Below are 15613 nucleotides of genomic sequence, written 5' to 3'. Positions count from 1 at the left end.
CCCCACCCCCTATCAATTCCGTACCCCACTTTCCTCTACTCATGCACCATCAGGTGTCATTGGAAAATGACACTACACCTCACCCTTCATCATTTCCACCAAACCCCTTGCCTCCCCCTATCCCAAGCTGTGAACAGTTTCTGATTCAATGAACTGAGGAATCGGTGTGCAAAACATGGACATTCAAAGAAGAAGAATCCAGCAACTGCGCGTTGTTAGCTCAGGCGAAAAAAGAAAAACAGAAAATCATTTCTGAGCGCGTGGACACTAAAGGACACTTTTTGTTACAGGATGTTATATGATGTGTTTTGATCAGTAACCAAATGACGATTGTTTTACAGGTTCAGTAATATACATAAGTAGGCTGTTAAGTGTTGATTTTTGCAGGTTTGACAGGGGGCTGGAGGAGACTTTAACCTTGAGTGTTTAACCAGTACTGTATTATTTTACAGGTTTGAAAGTTCCTTTGTGGGAGACGTTGTGAAGTCTCCCAAGAGGGGTTATGAAGTAAACTTTCAAATATGAACATGCTATTTCATAAATAAGACAATTGATTTAATATTGGGTCGCAGTATAATCAGACAGCTGTTTTAGGTGAAAACATGACAGGATGACAACTTGGCAGGCGGAGATCAACTCTACATTACAGCACCCGCTAACATTTGTTCCTATACAGGATATGTAGAATTTGAGAAGGTACAGAGATAACACCTCAAAATTGATTGACAAAAGAAGCCTACAGAAGATGGGCTTTGTTCTATTGTGTGCAGACCTTTTGAAGCTTGTCCTCCCACAGGGCAGAGATGTAAATTGGTGGGGTCCAAGGGGCGACACCCTAGGCTGAGATTGGCCTCTTTTGTTTTTATGTGAGTTAATCAGCATTCTATTGTTCCCCTTGCGAGGGCAGAAAGACAGGAGGTCTACAGAAGATTTTAAGGTTTAATTCTAACTTTGTCAAACTGAGTAAGACCAGGTACATTCATACAAGAATAAGTCCTTTAAAGTGCATGGTTGAGAAGAATAAAGTTGAATAACTATGATTTGTGCTGTAAACCAAGGGAAATGCCATTTAAGGGATTCATTCTGGAGTAAATGCTGTCTTTATTGATGTATTCTTTCTAAACTATTGTTTGCAACTATGAAGTATAACAGTATGTGGATTCATTTTAAAGCTTGAGAAATGTTACACAAGAATTACTATACCAGCTTTTGTGTAAAGGTAAAGTTTGATAATTAGAAATAAGACAAGTTGTTACTCTGTAAGTACAATGCAAATGTGTTTCATCAGGGTGTTGCGGGGGGCTCGGCCACGACCCTTACAATATTCCTGTAATTGGTGTGTGATTGGTGAACAGGGATCAGGGGGCTGGGCTAAAACTACCTGACCCCTCCCCTTGTTGACAAGAGGTGAACAGTGTATAAATGCTTTGTGTTTGTAAGTGACTGGGCGCGCTGCTTATTGGAACCCACATGGCAGACGTCCCAGTCAGGCTGAAATAAAAGATGCCCTGACTTGAATCCTTGGACTCTGGACTTCTTTCAACTTTAAGCTTTCTTCAGGAAACCGGTATTAAATGCCCGCTCTTGTGATCGAAAATATACGACACCAGGCAAAAAAAAGAATCATCCCTGAGTCCGTCTGCTTAGTCACTTGTCACTTCTCAATCACATTCAAATATATCGTCACAAATTGTCAGTGGCTCCTACAGTATCTGGACAGATGCTGCCTGTCCTTCCGTTCACATGCCCACCCTTCAGAAGCTCCTGTTTTAGTCTTGCTTTAATATGTCTTAATTGCCTCTGGAGAGAGATGTCCTTGATCCTGCAAGGTTAGCCCTGCTCAGGACCTTCACACTATCTCAACCATGAATCCTATTACCTTCCTCTCAGGTAGGCTGGATGATTGCATACCTCCACCTCCACTTGTTGTTTTACAAATTGTATTGAAAAGCTTTCTGTGTGCTATTCATCCATGTAAGAGGGAGTAACAGTGAACCAGTGGTCCCCAAACATTTCATCTCAAGACCCAAAAGACACATTTAGTGTCTCCCCCCGGGACCCAAAATGACTTCATGAATTAACCAATTGGAAACGTAAAAAAAGGAATAGTTATTTGCAACTTTGCAACAGTGCCCTGGAGTAATAGCACAGCTAGCAGGAGACTGTTGAACAATGACTGTGCCTGAGGAGTCATCAGCACTCACCCATGAAGTTCACACTCTGTCCCGAGCAACTCAAAGTGAGCATGTAAAAACACTAAAATGGGATGTTATGGGATTTGTTTGCCATTTAGTTAATCAGTTGTAGCTCTGTATACATTTTAGAGCATACAGTCTAAAAAATCCTACAAAACACAATAAAGCCAAACTATTTCTTCCCCTCAGAGTGGTATAGTACAGTACTTGTGGAGTGTGCAGCACAAAGGGAGAGCCTAGCAGTCATTTGGCTGTGTCTGGTAGGCCACTGCTTCCAAGGGAAACTGACACATCTTCAGTGCTAACTAAACCCTTAAATTAGTTCAATTAGAACTGAAGTGATGAACGATCTTTGATCTATGTTTTTCAGGAGGTAAGGCATGAAGCTGGCACAGGATCCAATGAACGCAGAAGGAAGTTGGACGAGAACATTTGGGCTCAGGAACAGAAGAGAAAATATTAAATTAAACAATACGTACAGTATTAGTCTAACAACGGTGTGACCTCCCTGTCCAATCTATTCATAGACTCACAGACTCACAGGAGCGAAAACACAATCCCTCGCCTTTGACCGTTTCGGCCTCCTGGCAGGGACAATGAAGCTGCTTCACAAATCACTATGTGGTGTTCAGTGGTGAAGCTGCCCTACATAGACTGGCTGCGTGAGTACATACTGTAAGTGCGGTAACCGTTTTTCGCCTAATTTGGCTAGATGGAAATTATAATACAAAAGTTCTTCACAAGAACAATGCTGGTGTAAACTCCCGTAACTACCAAATTTGAAAAAAATAATAATAATAACAGAAAGAGCATATGCACAGATTCTACATGTCTCCTAAATCTCAACAGTTTTCTGAAAAACCTATGTTTCTATATCAGTGGTGCTCAATCTTTTTCACGTCAAGGACCCCCAAAATTATATGTATTTGGCCGCAGACCCCCATCAAAATATTTTGCTCCAGGGACCCCCAGAAGCAAAGATTTGAGTTAAAAATGTTCGCTTTGAAAATATATATATTCAAAGATTTGCACACATTTTCACGAATTAAAAAAAATAGCAGATCTACAAGCTCGTAGCGCGGCACTCGGTGCCGCGCTATGAGCTTGTATATCTGCTATTTTTGAATAGCCCAAAGTGTAAAATAATGCTTTTTTAGCTCAAATCTAAAAATGACACAGTTCCAGGTCTCAATGGGTTAAAGAAGTAAGCCTTGCCGAGCCATGTGACCCATAGGACAGGAGCATATCTCCTGTTTCTGTAGCGTGAGGCAGCTTGATGTACAAGTACATCCCGCAGCCATGATGTACAAGTACACCCCCTAGTCTGTCACAGGGACTTACCCCCCATCCAACCCTTGATACTGAGTGCCAAGCAGGTAGGGGGGTGCAAAAGAAAAAGGATATTGTTGTTCCCAGCGATGTGCAACGTATGTGGTTAAATACTCACTTAAGTGGGTAAGGTCTTCAATCAGCTTTCAAAGTCATAGTATACAGCAGTGTGTGACATTTCTATAAACAGCATGGAGAGGAAACTGTGTCACCTGAATTCAAACCAAATAGGCCAAGGATGTGTGTCTCAGCTTTATACAGTATGTATATATATATATATATATATATATATATATATATATATATATTATATATATATATATATATATATGTGTGTGTGTGTGTGTGTGTGTGTGTGTGTGTGTGTGTGTGTGTGTGTGTGTGTGTGTGTGTGTGTGTGTGTGTGTGTGTGTGTGTGTGTGTGTGTGTTAGTGTGTGCGCGTGCGTGCGTGTGGGGTTATGCAGTACCCGTTGTAACAACGGAGAGAAGCATCGTGTTATCAGCCCAAATAAAGTCATGTCCGACATCAGCGCAAATCGTCACGTCACATGCCTACATATGGAGATACCCATGGGCGTGTGTGCCCAGGTTAAATCCAGTGCAAATCCAGTGCAAATCAACCTAAAACCTAATTGTTTAAGGTAAAACAAATTCTAACAGAAGCAGTTAGGCAATGGTTTCTGTTGTGAATGATGTCATATGTCCATATATGGAGATCCCCGATGACAGAGAGATGGGGGAGAGGGAGAGAGAGAGATCTGAAAGATGAAAACTCTGAAAACATTTTCCTCAAAAACATGGAGGGAGGAAGAACTGATTCAAGTATAATTACAATTTGAAACCGAGAGAGGAGCTATCGCTGCATTGATTGGCTTGTGCATTTTTAATGATCATTGAATGGAAAGGATAGTCTCAATACCAATGTGTCACAACAACACAAATCAGGCATATGGCACTAGACTTCTTGAACATCACAAAGTGTCATTAACTGCAATGTGCTTTTATATTTGCACTATAAGGAAAATGGAAACGATAATCACCACAATGATCTTTTTTTCTTTTCTTTTTTTTTACACAAGCAGTGTCTGTGACCAGAATTTAAAAGAATGGAACACTGATGTCACTGCTGTGGATATGGATAAATCCTCAGCCCATCATTTTAGGTATAAGCCACTTATACCACTTATGTACTTCGTCGCAAGACAAATAGAGAAAAGAGCTGACCTATAAGCTCACAATGTGCTGCCTTGTGACATGTTGTGAATTTGTAGATCTGCTATGTTCCGCTTCAGAATTGTTTTTGTTTTTATTTTCACCTATAATGACTCACATACCCAAAATAGGGACACCCTGGTCCCTAAAGAGTGGTTAAAAGGCTGTATTATACAAAGAACTCAAAATGTAAATAAATCCATTAGTGGTGTGACAGTGATTCAGCAGGGAATAATACCAAGTATTTATAGCAACAAGGAGGTCCCACTGTGCATCAGCTTTGATAGACAGTCGGGTGCCTCTCAGGAGCAGGACACAGCAGCAAAACAGGAGCACACGGACGGTTATAGGTACCAGACATAAAGGCCTTAACTTTCCATGTGCTGAATCGTTCCTGGTTTTACTTCACGTGTATAGTTTGTAGCATTTAACGCATCAAATAAAGTGAAATAATACAAATTAAACAATAATTCATAACATCTACTATATAGTAATGACACACATACAGTACATGCATAGAACCTAGAAATTAAAGCTCCAACTCATACCATGGCATTTATCACTGAGAGAGAGCAAGAGAGAGAGAGAGAGAGAGAGAGAGAGAGAGAGAGAGAGAGAGAGAGAGAGAGAGAGAGAGAGAGAGAGAGAGAGAGAGAGAGAGAAGAAACAGGTAAGGGGTTGGGACAACAGTTGTCCTAGGTCTTACTTATCTTAATCCTTGGTCTCCCCCCCTGTCTGGACCAGTAAGTCTAGATGTGATTTTTCTTTTTGTGCTGGGTTACAAGACCATTAGCCTAAGTACTCCAAGGAGAATCTATTCTAATTAAGCACACTGGAGCAATGGCACAGTGTTGCACTGGATTTACACCCCAGTGATTTTACTCCCTTCCTACTGTTGAGTATTCTCTTTGTAAGAACAATTTGTCATCTGACTCCTGTTGAACCACAAGTGACAAGCCTCACTTTTCACCATTAACTTCAACATGTTCCACCTAAATATGTTGACAACTGATGACGAATTGACCTGAAATATATATGATGTGTACAAAACAGACAAGGCTCTGAGAGCAAACAGTTACACCCTTACCTTCCAGGATCTGTATCTAAAAGCTATTGTTATTGTTAATATAGCCTATAAGATTTCTTTAAATTAAATGTTACATTAAGAACATTATGTATTTTTGAAGAACTGGACTCCTTCCACCATTTAGAAGTACACTGTACAGTGTAATGTTAGCACTGTTATAAATATTATTGTGACACATCTTTGTCAGCAATCACAATACACATACTGTAGGTGCTGTTGTATAATACTTATTATAATTGACATATTTGCAGTTGATTATACAATCACCCATACAGTAAATACAGTACGTCCCGTGTGCAGTAATCTCTAATCTAAAGGCCATTTTAGTCTATTGCTTTTTAATATTTCGGTCCTCAATAAATGTGCTCTGCTCTTTACCGGTTACCTAGTTCTGGTCCATAGCGCATTAGCGTTAATAGTTCTACTTAACGCTTTCTGACCATACTTATATTTTTGTCATTGACCCGTTTGCACAGTAAAAATAAAAAATACAGTCGCTACTCACCAAAACAAAGACGATCGGGTGTTCTCCTGTGTGTAAAATCAAATTTTTCGGCCGTCAGTGCGCCTTATAGTGCGGATGCGCCTTATAGTGCGGATGCGCCTTATAATCCGATGCGCCTTATATATGTATCAATATTGGTTCCCTTGGTTTCCGCACTATAAGGCGCACCGTCAGTGCGCCTTATAGTGCGGATGCGCCTTATAATGCGGTGCGCCCTATATATGAAAATAATACATTTATTGAAGGTGCGCCTTATACTCAGATGCGCCTTATAGTGTGGAAAATACGGTACATACCCACCAGACGGAGAAACTTTTAATCGCTCAACTACGCCACCTAGAGATTTGGCATTTCTATTGACCAATAGCCTATTAGAAATATCAGTTACATGGGACCAAACATGTTTTAAACACAATCTATCGTCTACTGAACTAGTCTGAACATAATCTTAATGACTTATCATACAGTAACATGATATATCTTTTAGCATAATACTAGTCACATGGTGATTGGAGGGCTGTACCCTCATAGTTTATGTTTATGCTAAATTATTCACGTGATATGTCATGCTACTAAAACAATTTCCACTGTAATGCAAGTCGGTATGTAAAGCTACAGTTCAGGATTACATTACCTCTACACCGATGTCATTTCAGTCCAGACACATCTCATTTTACTATTGTACTATGCTCCCTTTGAGTGTGGAATTCCAGACGTCCACTGGGCATGTAGCCCTTCTAATGTTCCATCCTCAGCACCACAGAGGATGCTTTATACCTCATGGCTCAATTCCCACTCTGCTCTCCCTCTCTGCTTTCCCTTTCTCTCCCATTCCCTCCCTGCTCATACATTCTCATGTGTATAGTGGGTACACACACACACACGCACACGCGCGCGCGCACACACACACACACACACACACACACACACACACACACACACACACACACACACACACACACACACACACACACACACACACACACACACACACACACACACACACACACACACACACACACACACACACACACACACAAGATTGCAGTCGACTGCGCCTCTATTATTGATGAAAAGTATTTGGAAAAGAAGGGCTCTATGTCACTCTTGGTTTCACCTACAGTATAGGCCCAGTACTTCAAGTCTTAGACCAGTCTTTACTGGAGGGGATGAAACTGAGACTGACTTTTTAAGTCACCAACAGACCAACAGGGCCCATAGGAGAGGAATAATTCCCACAGCACCCAAATCAAATAAAGCACTACTCTCTTATTGACAAATATACCAAAGTTAAATGGTAGTCGGGGTACACGGGGTTGACGTTTGACATCATCAGCATATGAATTATAAATAAGAAAATGTCAGATTGATTGGGTCGATATTAAGCCTGGATGCAAAACAAAAAAAGATTAAGCTGTTTGCCAGAGGGAGTGGGGGGGGGGGGGGATAACTGGGGGGAAGGGGAGGGGTAGATTACTCACCAGGGAGGGAAATGAAGGGGATGAGGCTTAAAGTATGTGCATGTGCAACAGATTCACATTTATGCATACTGTAAATGTGATCTACATGGTGACTGGCCGTGTACATAAATAACCTTGGGGCAAATGTGCATGTATGTGTGTGAGTCGGGTGTATCTATGAGTATGTAAATGGGTGTGGGATCGATCTAGGCCTATACAGTATGTACACATACAGTACGCGCATGTTCACATTCACATAATAAGTAAGTATCCTTGTGGGTACTTGCGAAGGTACTGATGTATGTACTTGTCTGTATCACAGTATCCTGCAACAAATGTAAACAAATGTAAGACTAATGCACATTGTTGCCTCCAAATATGAATTAGCAACTGGTGTGTGTGCATGCGTGCATGTATGTATGTATGTGCATGTGTATATGTATGCACTCATTTAAAAATTAAAACAGTGAGTCTGTGCGTGGAATCTGCATGTACTGTACATGTATTAGGGTACAGTATGTATGCACGCACATGTACAGTACATGTGCACATAGCTCAACAAGAAACCAATATCAAAAACATTTTCACAGAAGAAAAATACAAATAAAAGAGGATTTTGCAAGTAAGTATACTCCTGTAAGAGATCTAAAACATGGTTCACTGTCCCTGTGCCATTATTGAGGGTCTCACTGCTGTTATGGGCAGAAGCATTGTGATTTGCCTACCAAACCGGATTGTAAAGTTGATTTAAAAATGGTTACGCTTAGGCATGGGTTTGGTCTGGTTTGGTTTGGTTATGGTTAGGGTAAGGATGTGGCAGGGACTATCATTGCTGCCCATATCTGTGATGGGATAAATAATAACTGTGACCTCCAGTCCTACAACCATTCAAAGATTTGTGTCAAAAATGGTGCTCACTGATGTCTGAGTGATCTCAGTTGTGTTTGGGCTCTTTGTGAGAGCTCTTCCCTCAGGCTAGGAGGGTAGGCTATTTATAGTAGGATGATTGTTGTTGCTGTTATGGGACAGTGTGTCCTACTTACACTAGGAGCGGATATAATGGTAAAGTACGTGTTGATGTGACAGCTCACATACGGAAGAAATCGTCCTTGAGATATCCGGACACGTACTGCTACTCAAGGTGCTGGTCTGACAGACAGATGGCTGCTGTATAGCCACCAACCACACTTGGTCTACAGTACATACAAACAAGACATTGTGACTGAATGCCACATCATTTGTCTGTTTTTTAGATGTGACTCACAGTCAGATCAGGAACAAATTGCTAATTATTAACAATAATTACTAATAATACATTTATGTTCAAGTTGTGGCAGCTGACAGGTGGTGTCTGTCTGTAGCACACTTCACACGCATTGTCAGCCCAATTATGGACATGCGTAAATCGGTACGTCACATGGCCATTATATGGAGATACACGTAGATGTCTGCGGATCTGTGGTGTTCTATGGAACATTGTGGGTATCAGTGATGAGAAGAGAGAACAGTAAAGTTCTCCTCTCACTAGAGCTCTCGGCTGTCCCTTAAAAATCCCTCAGGGTTAGAGAGTTATATGGCCCCAAAGCTGCAGTGAAGGTTCACTGTAAAACTCTTCAGCCAATAATAATGAGAGATTATATATACTGTACTTATACTGTACTTACTGTATCAGCAAAGGAGAAATTGTTCAAATGAGTACACACACACACACACACACACACACACACACACACACACACACACACACACACACACACACACACACACACACACACACACACACACACACACACACACACACACAAAATGGAAGCCACAGACATGCACACACACAGTACAGAGATACACACATGTCTACAGGTATTTGGTGTTAAGAATCAGTAAACATTGCATTGCATGTGTAGTAGTCAGACATAAATTATCTGCCCAAAGGAAAGACCTGACATCAATCCTGACATAATTTAGTTACAAATGACAACTTGAATATCAGAAAGAAGTAGCAGTTGTCAAGGATTTGAAGCAGCTATCTATCTCCAATAAATAAATTCCATTAGAAAATTTTAACCACAATTTAACCATGTCACCACGGCAACTACAAACTAACAATGAATGTTGCACTGAGCCCAGCAAACAAAATGCTAATAGCCCTGATTCGATATAACTTGTGACAGTACAGCATACTGTACATCTAAATGAGGCCGCTGTGTACAGCACAAATGAGCAAATACTTCTGAATCAACAACTACCGAGCAAAATGACAGCTGTTGAACACTTAGAGAAACACAGATGAATGGACTTTCAAGTCCAGGTAAGCTCAAACAATGTTAACAACAAAAACAACAAACAAGCCTTCGTTAAATTACATTGTTTATCTATTTTAACAATGTCTTCCAGTTTTAAGGTCTAATTCCTTAATGATGCAAACATGCTTGGAGGTAGTAGAAAGGAAATGTTGAACAGAGAGAGACAAGAGAACGCCTTACTTTAAGAGGATATAATTGGACATAATGGTGAATATGGAACAGCAGGTGCTTAAAGCCTATTGAATAAGAATAGCGCATGGAGTACCCCAGGCTAGATAAAGATACTCTCAGAGAGGTTTGTTTGAAGATGTACACCAACAGACAAGTTGTTTCCTGTGTGTTAGTTCTACCTAAATGAAAATATACAGTAAATATATATAAATATATATATATATATATATATATATATATATATATATATATATATATATATATATATATATATATATATATATATATATATATATATATATATATATATATATATATATATAAAAATACAGCTCCTCACACAGGAAGGGAGGAAGCCATTGTTTTTTCATGGTGTTCACTACATAGCACTGATGGTGTACAACCATCACTTTCACTGTTTCAGAGTGTTGACTATAGATACCTGTTCCAGAATAGCGTTGATTCTGTCCACCTCACAGTCGATGAGGAAGCGTTTCTCCTGCCGGCGATCCATCTCTTCAATGATGCGTCTGTACTCTGTGGGGTCCACAATGTTCCCCACTGAGCGCGCTGTCACCTGCCAGTTATTAGCCACAGCTGACTCCATGATGGCCTGGAGGATTGAGAAACCTGAGGAGGACAAGGAGTGTTCAGTCACATATCGCACCATGGGGCCATTGTTGTAGTCACGTCATAAAGAAAAGCTCCAAGGATTATACAGGGTGTTTCTAACACAATGTTCAGTTTTTCAACACTGAAAGAATATACATGAAGAAAATCAACAATAAAGATTGAGGGATGGTTTACCAGCGTTTTGGGTTATCAGTATTCATTTTAGTCGCTGATCCATTTAGACATGGTTGGATCATTTATCTGTACAGTCTGGCTAAAACTGAAGCCTGCAGCCGGCTGTCTGTTTTTGGATAATTGTCTTGACATTGTGCTAGAGACGTCCTTAGCTTGGACGTCTCTAGCACAATGTCAAGACAATTACGGTTGTGTTTAGTGACATGAAACAAAATGTAAACAAGGAAATGCCATTATTGAAAATAAGGAAAATATTCTCAAACTTATGGATGACTTACTCCGCATCCATTACTTCCAGTATTTTAGTCAATGTGGTATTTCAATATTATAACTAGAAAAGTGCACTCCTCGAAGCACAGATCTCCGTAAGGCTGAGCTGCCTACCCAGGACAGTGTCAGTTGTGGGGTGCAGCCGCCAGGACACGAGGAAGCTGCAAGGGCAAATAGTTTGTATGACAGATGGTGCAACTGTTTGTATTTGTGTGGGCAGAAGTGAAAGCGCTTTAATCTACTCTCAAACACAAATTGTGTTAAAAAAAAAGATATACTTGAATTTTACATTCTTTTGTACATACAGCACTTTGCTCATCTGAATTATGCCCTTTAAATATGAGCAAGAATACCAAAATACTTTTGTGGTTCTTGTTAAAATGCTTAAGTTCCATTCCAATAAATGAAGCTTAATGCCTCAAGGATGTCCACTTAGTTTAATATATAGTAATTTTGTTCAAATTCCATGATTGTGGCAGTGACTGGGCTTCACAGAAATAATCCACCAATGCCTGGGAGCTGGCAAGAGCTATTTAATTTCATATGATTTCATTTAGACTTTTAATGTTCTGGCTGTCTCACTGTGTGAATAATGAATTAATCTGATTCATTCAAATCTCAGCTGTGGGGAATATTTGATTTCCCTACAATGTCTGGGTGAAACGTACAGGATTTTAAAAACACAGTTTGGATGATCAGGCTGAAGTGACAGAAAATTAATTGAATGGGACAGTGGCAGAATGTGGCCAAGTTGTGATGAATGTTGTACAGTATGCTAAACTTCTGCAACCATAACAACTACATCATCATAATTTCATCAACTCTGGCTTCATTTATTTATAATTTGTCTATACTTTTTGTACATCATATTTCTTCACTCTCCAAAAAATGGACTGGACCTTTGATCAATATGCCAATGAATTCTGAGAATATTTGAAACTGATGTTTTTTAAATTTGTAATGTTTACGAACATTAAAACACAACAGAACTGTCTTTTATATTAATGGGTTACATAAAGAAGGAATCAAAGGGTTCGTCAAACCCCCATTTATGTGGTCCACCAAGTCAATACAGCATTGGGGCTTTAAGTTCAAAAGGAATAAAAAATAATTATAGGATGAAATGCATTCATGAAAACTGAGTCATTATCAGTGCAATGATCCTTTAAAGGGCAAGAGCCTAATCACGATGTGAATATTATCTGATAACACTGTGCAGTAACCTGATCCCGCCCCTAGCAGCCGCTGATTGGTTCGAATACGCAGCGACCGGGCAGCTCTACTCCCTGCGCAATCCCAGACCTCCTTCCTGAAATCAAAATGCAAATGAGATTTCCGGAGGGAGGGGGGTTTACCAGGCTAACTGTGCAGTGCGATAAATAAAAAATAAAAATGTGGAGCTCATCAACCAAAGAGAGCATGAGAGACCATGTAAATATGGTCAATAAGACGCTCAAAAAACAGACGTAACTGGGAGAGAATAGGGATGAGCATGTCTGCATGTTTAATACTCAATAATGCATTTATAACAGGCTATGTGCGTTGAATAGTCCCTCTAATGACATATAATAATATGAGGCTTTTGTTGTCTGTCTGAAGAGTCTAGGGCTGATTCCATCATTGGCCAGCATCTTCAAGTCACACAGACAGACACATTCATCAGATATCATGAGATGATATCGTGATCAGAATATTGTACAGTCTATGTCTGGTAGCACAAAGGAAATTGAAGGAAAAAAAGAAGAAAAAACAGATGGTGAATATCTGCTATTTCTTCATATTCTGAGACATGATGTTGTATAGTGTAAGCTGAAATTACCCCCCCCCCCCCCACGCACACATTTTTTTGTCACTATGCTAAGCAGCATGCTTCAGATTTCCACCTTTATACAAGCTTGTCAGGGGAAAATGTGGTGCACAATGATAATACAATACAATATCATTAACACATTGCTAGATAACGTCTAAACTACAAAAAAGTAATTCGATGTTCTCTAACTTCTATAACTATAATTTGAATGAAAAATATGATACATACTAGTATCACATGTCATCCAAAGTCAATAGCGAATGTTAGTGCTGTAATAATAGTGAAGTACTGTATGTGTTACCATTCTGTGGGAAAACTACAAAAATCAATGACCTTTGGTTCAAGAGTTTTAGTTGACTCTGTAAACAGATGGTGCCTAGCGAAGAAGCCGACAGGTCAACCATCCATAGCATTTTATACAGCTGATTATACAGGACAAGCCTGAAAATCTAAACTCGTTCCAAAATTGGAGCATGTTGTTACTTGGCAGTGTAGAGAATGGCATTTTTTGCAGGAGAAATTAATTCATTCATTCTCAGTGAAAGTCATTAAGGCCATGAGTCATGTTCTCCAACCTGTGGGTTGGGACCCCCAGGGGGGATCACCACATGATTTTGGGGGGGACCCCAGATGACAGTGAAGTGACTATTTTTTTTAAAAGAAGAAAAAAGGTGATCTCACAAAGCTCACACAGCTTGTAGATCGGCTATTTTGACAATATTTATCTGTGGAACCTAATGCCTCAACTCATACAATTCCAAGTGCTTGTCAGGGTGGGGGGGTCCCCAGTTACTTAAAATATGATTATTTTGGGAGGTCACAGCCTGAAAAGGTTGAGAATCATTGCTCTATTCAACATGCATGACCTCTCATTGTGCATTATCAGTTTTTTTGTTGTTGTTATAAACAGGGACGATTAGCCTGAAAGACAGTGACTTGTGATAGAGATCAATATGTCATTTAACATCGCTAATGTGCATCATCAAGTACAATAAATTACAATACAAAGTGATTAGGTTGGCTTTGTACCTTTGAAAGCGTACAAAAGGCTCAGCACCTCCACTGTTTAATATGATGGATTTGGTGATTTCTTTGAATTATGGTATGACTCAGCAGTCCTACGCATTCAATCATAAAATGTCTCAGTCCAACAAATACAGTATTTTTATGATATACTGTATTTGGGAACCTTTAACACACTCTCTCTCCCACTCACACAATATACCCAAGGCCATGATGAAACTAAGTGAGTAAATGGCAAGCATACAACAGCTTTATCACCACACACCACGGCCTAGTACATTGATGTACTGACAATCCAAATAATGTGGTTGTTTTAGAATTGTATCCTTAAACCATAGCCCTAATACTGCTACCGTCAGGGGTATCACTCATACAATGTTCATCCACCCTAAACAATACAGGCACTCACATTTTAGATAAAAGTGTTATCTAAAGGACATGTTGTTAACCACTTTCAACATGGTGTTCCTATTTTGGCCAGGTCATTAATCTCAACATTTTTTTTAAAATGTTCAAATATTTTCAAAGATAGGGAAATTGAAGAGCTACAAGCTAACAATGTGTGAAACCCCTGATTTAAGTTATCGTGTTCACACATTTGACTCCCTATAGCTTGCTTTGTTTTCCCCCGTGTCTTGGGCAGTAGCTCACATGAATGCTGAGCACTGACCATATTCACATGGCAGCCATTTTTCTTTTACATCATGACACTCTGTGAATATGGTCAATGGTGTGCAGTGCACTGCAGTCTTGACTTGACTGTAACTCAGTTGCTCCTCCCCCTCCCTGAAGATGGTGGCCTCTTTAAAACGCTCCTGCAGGCATCTGACCTACAGTATGTTGCTGTGATAGGTCGCCTGAAGCTCAGTGTACCACCGGGGGGAATTTGGACAAGACAAGACTGAACCTATTTTAGAAGAAGCTCTAAAACTCTTGAAGCCCAAAAGCAGTTCTGCAGAGGGGCAGAACATCAATAGTGGTGACATAGAAAGCTATGTGTGTGAGGCAAGCGCATGCTAAATAAAGGTATTCAGGCTGAGAAATGGCTGTGCGGCGACAAATTTAAGGACAATTCTTCCATCAACAACTCCCAGTCGCAATGCGGCATGCGACTCCCTTTTCAACGTCAGCTCCCTTTAACTCCTGATTTTAAATGCAAAGAAACATCAGCCAACAGGAAACTTTCATACATTTGCACTCCTCCAGTCTTCTCTCTCGCTGCCACTTCACTGATTTTGAAGACACACCTCATACTTGTACAGTATGCATATTTTATTATGCTAACTTTCAGAGCTAAATGTTTCCATGTTGCCTTCTTGGAGACAGATGGAGGTAAGAGGTATAGTGTCAAATAACACAAAATTATGAATACTGTATGGGTTCTACTGAGGCGAGCATCTCTAGTTATTCACACGTCACTAGATATTTTACTCTGACCAG

General features: G+C 39.9%; 1 protein-coding gene across 2 annotated transcripts in view; it reads right to left on the bottom strand.

Annotated features, from left to right (window-relative positions):
• The window catches only part of gria3a (glutamate receptor, ionotropic, AMPA 3a), a 92652-nt gene that overhangs the window by 39115 nt on the left and 37924 nt on the right, over window positions 1-15613 (bottom strand). For both annotated transcript variants that reach the window (XM_084074744.1, XM_084074743.1), the window contains exon 4: window positions 10706-10893. In XM_084074744.1, the coding sequence (XP_083930870.1) occupies window positions 10706-10893 (188 nt within the window). The remainder of the gene's footprint in view (window positions 1-10705; window positions 10894-15613) is intronic.

This window comes from Gymnoscopelus microlampas, assembly GCF_963454915.1.
Source record: "Gymnoscopelus microlampas genome assembly, chromosome: 12".
Classification (NCBI taxonomy): Eukaryota; Metazoa; Chordata; class Actinopteri; order Myctophiformes; family Myctophidae; genus Gymnoscopelus; species Gymnoscopelus microlampas.
The sequence above is the reverse complement of the archived record's forward strand: the minus strand, read 5'-3'. Positions and strand labels throughout refer to the sequence as shown.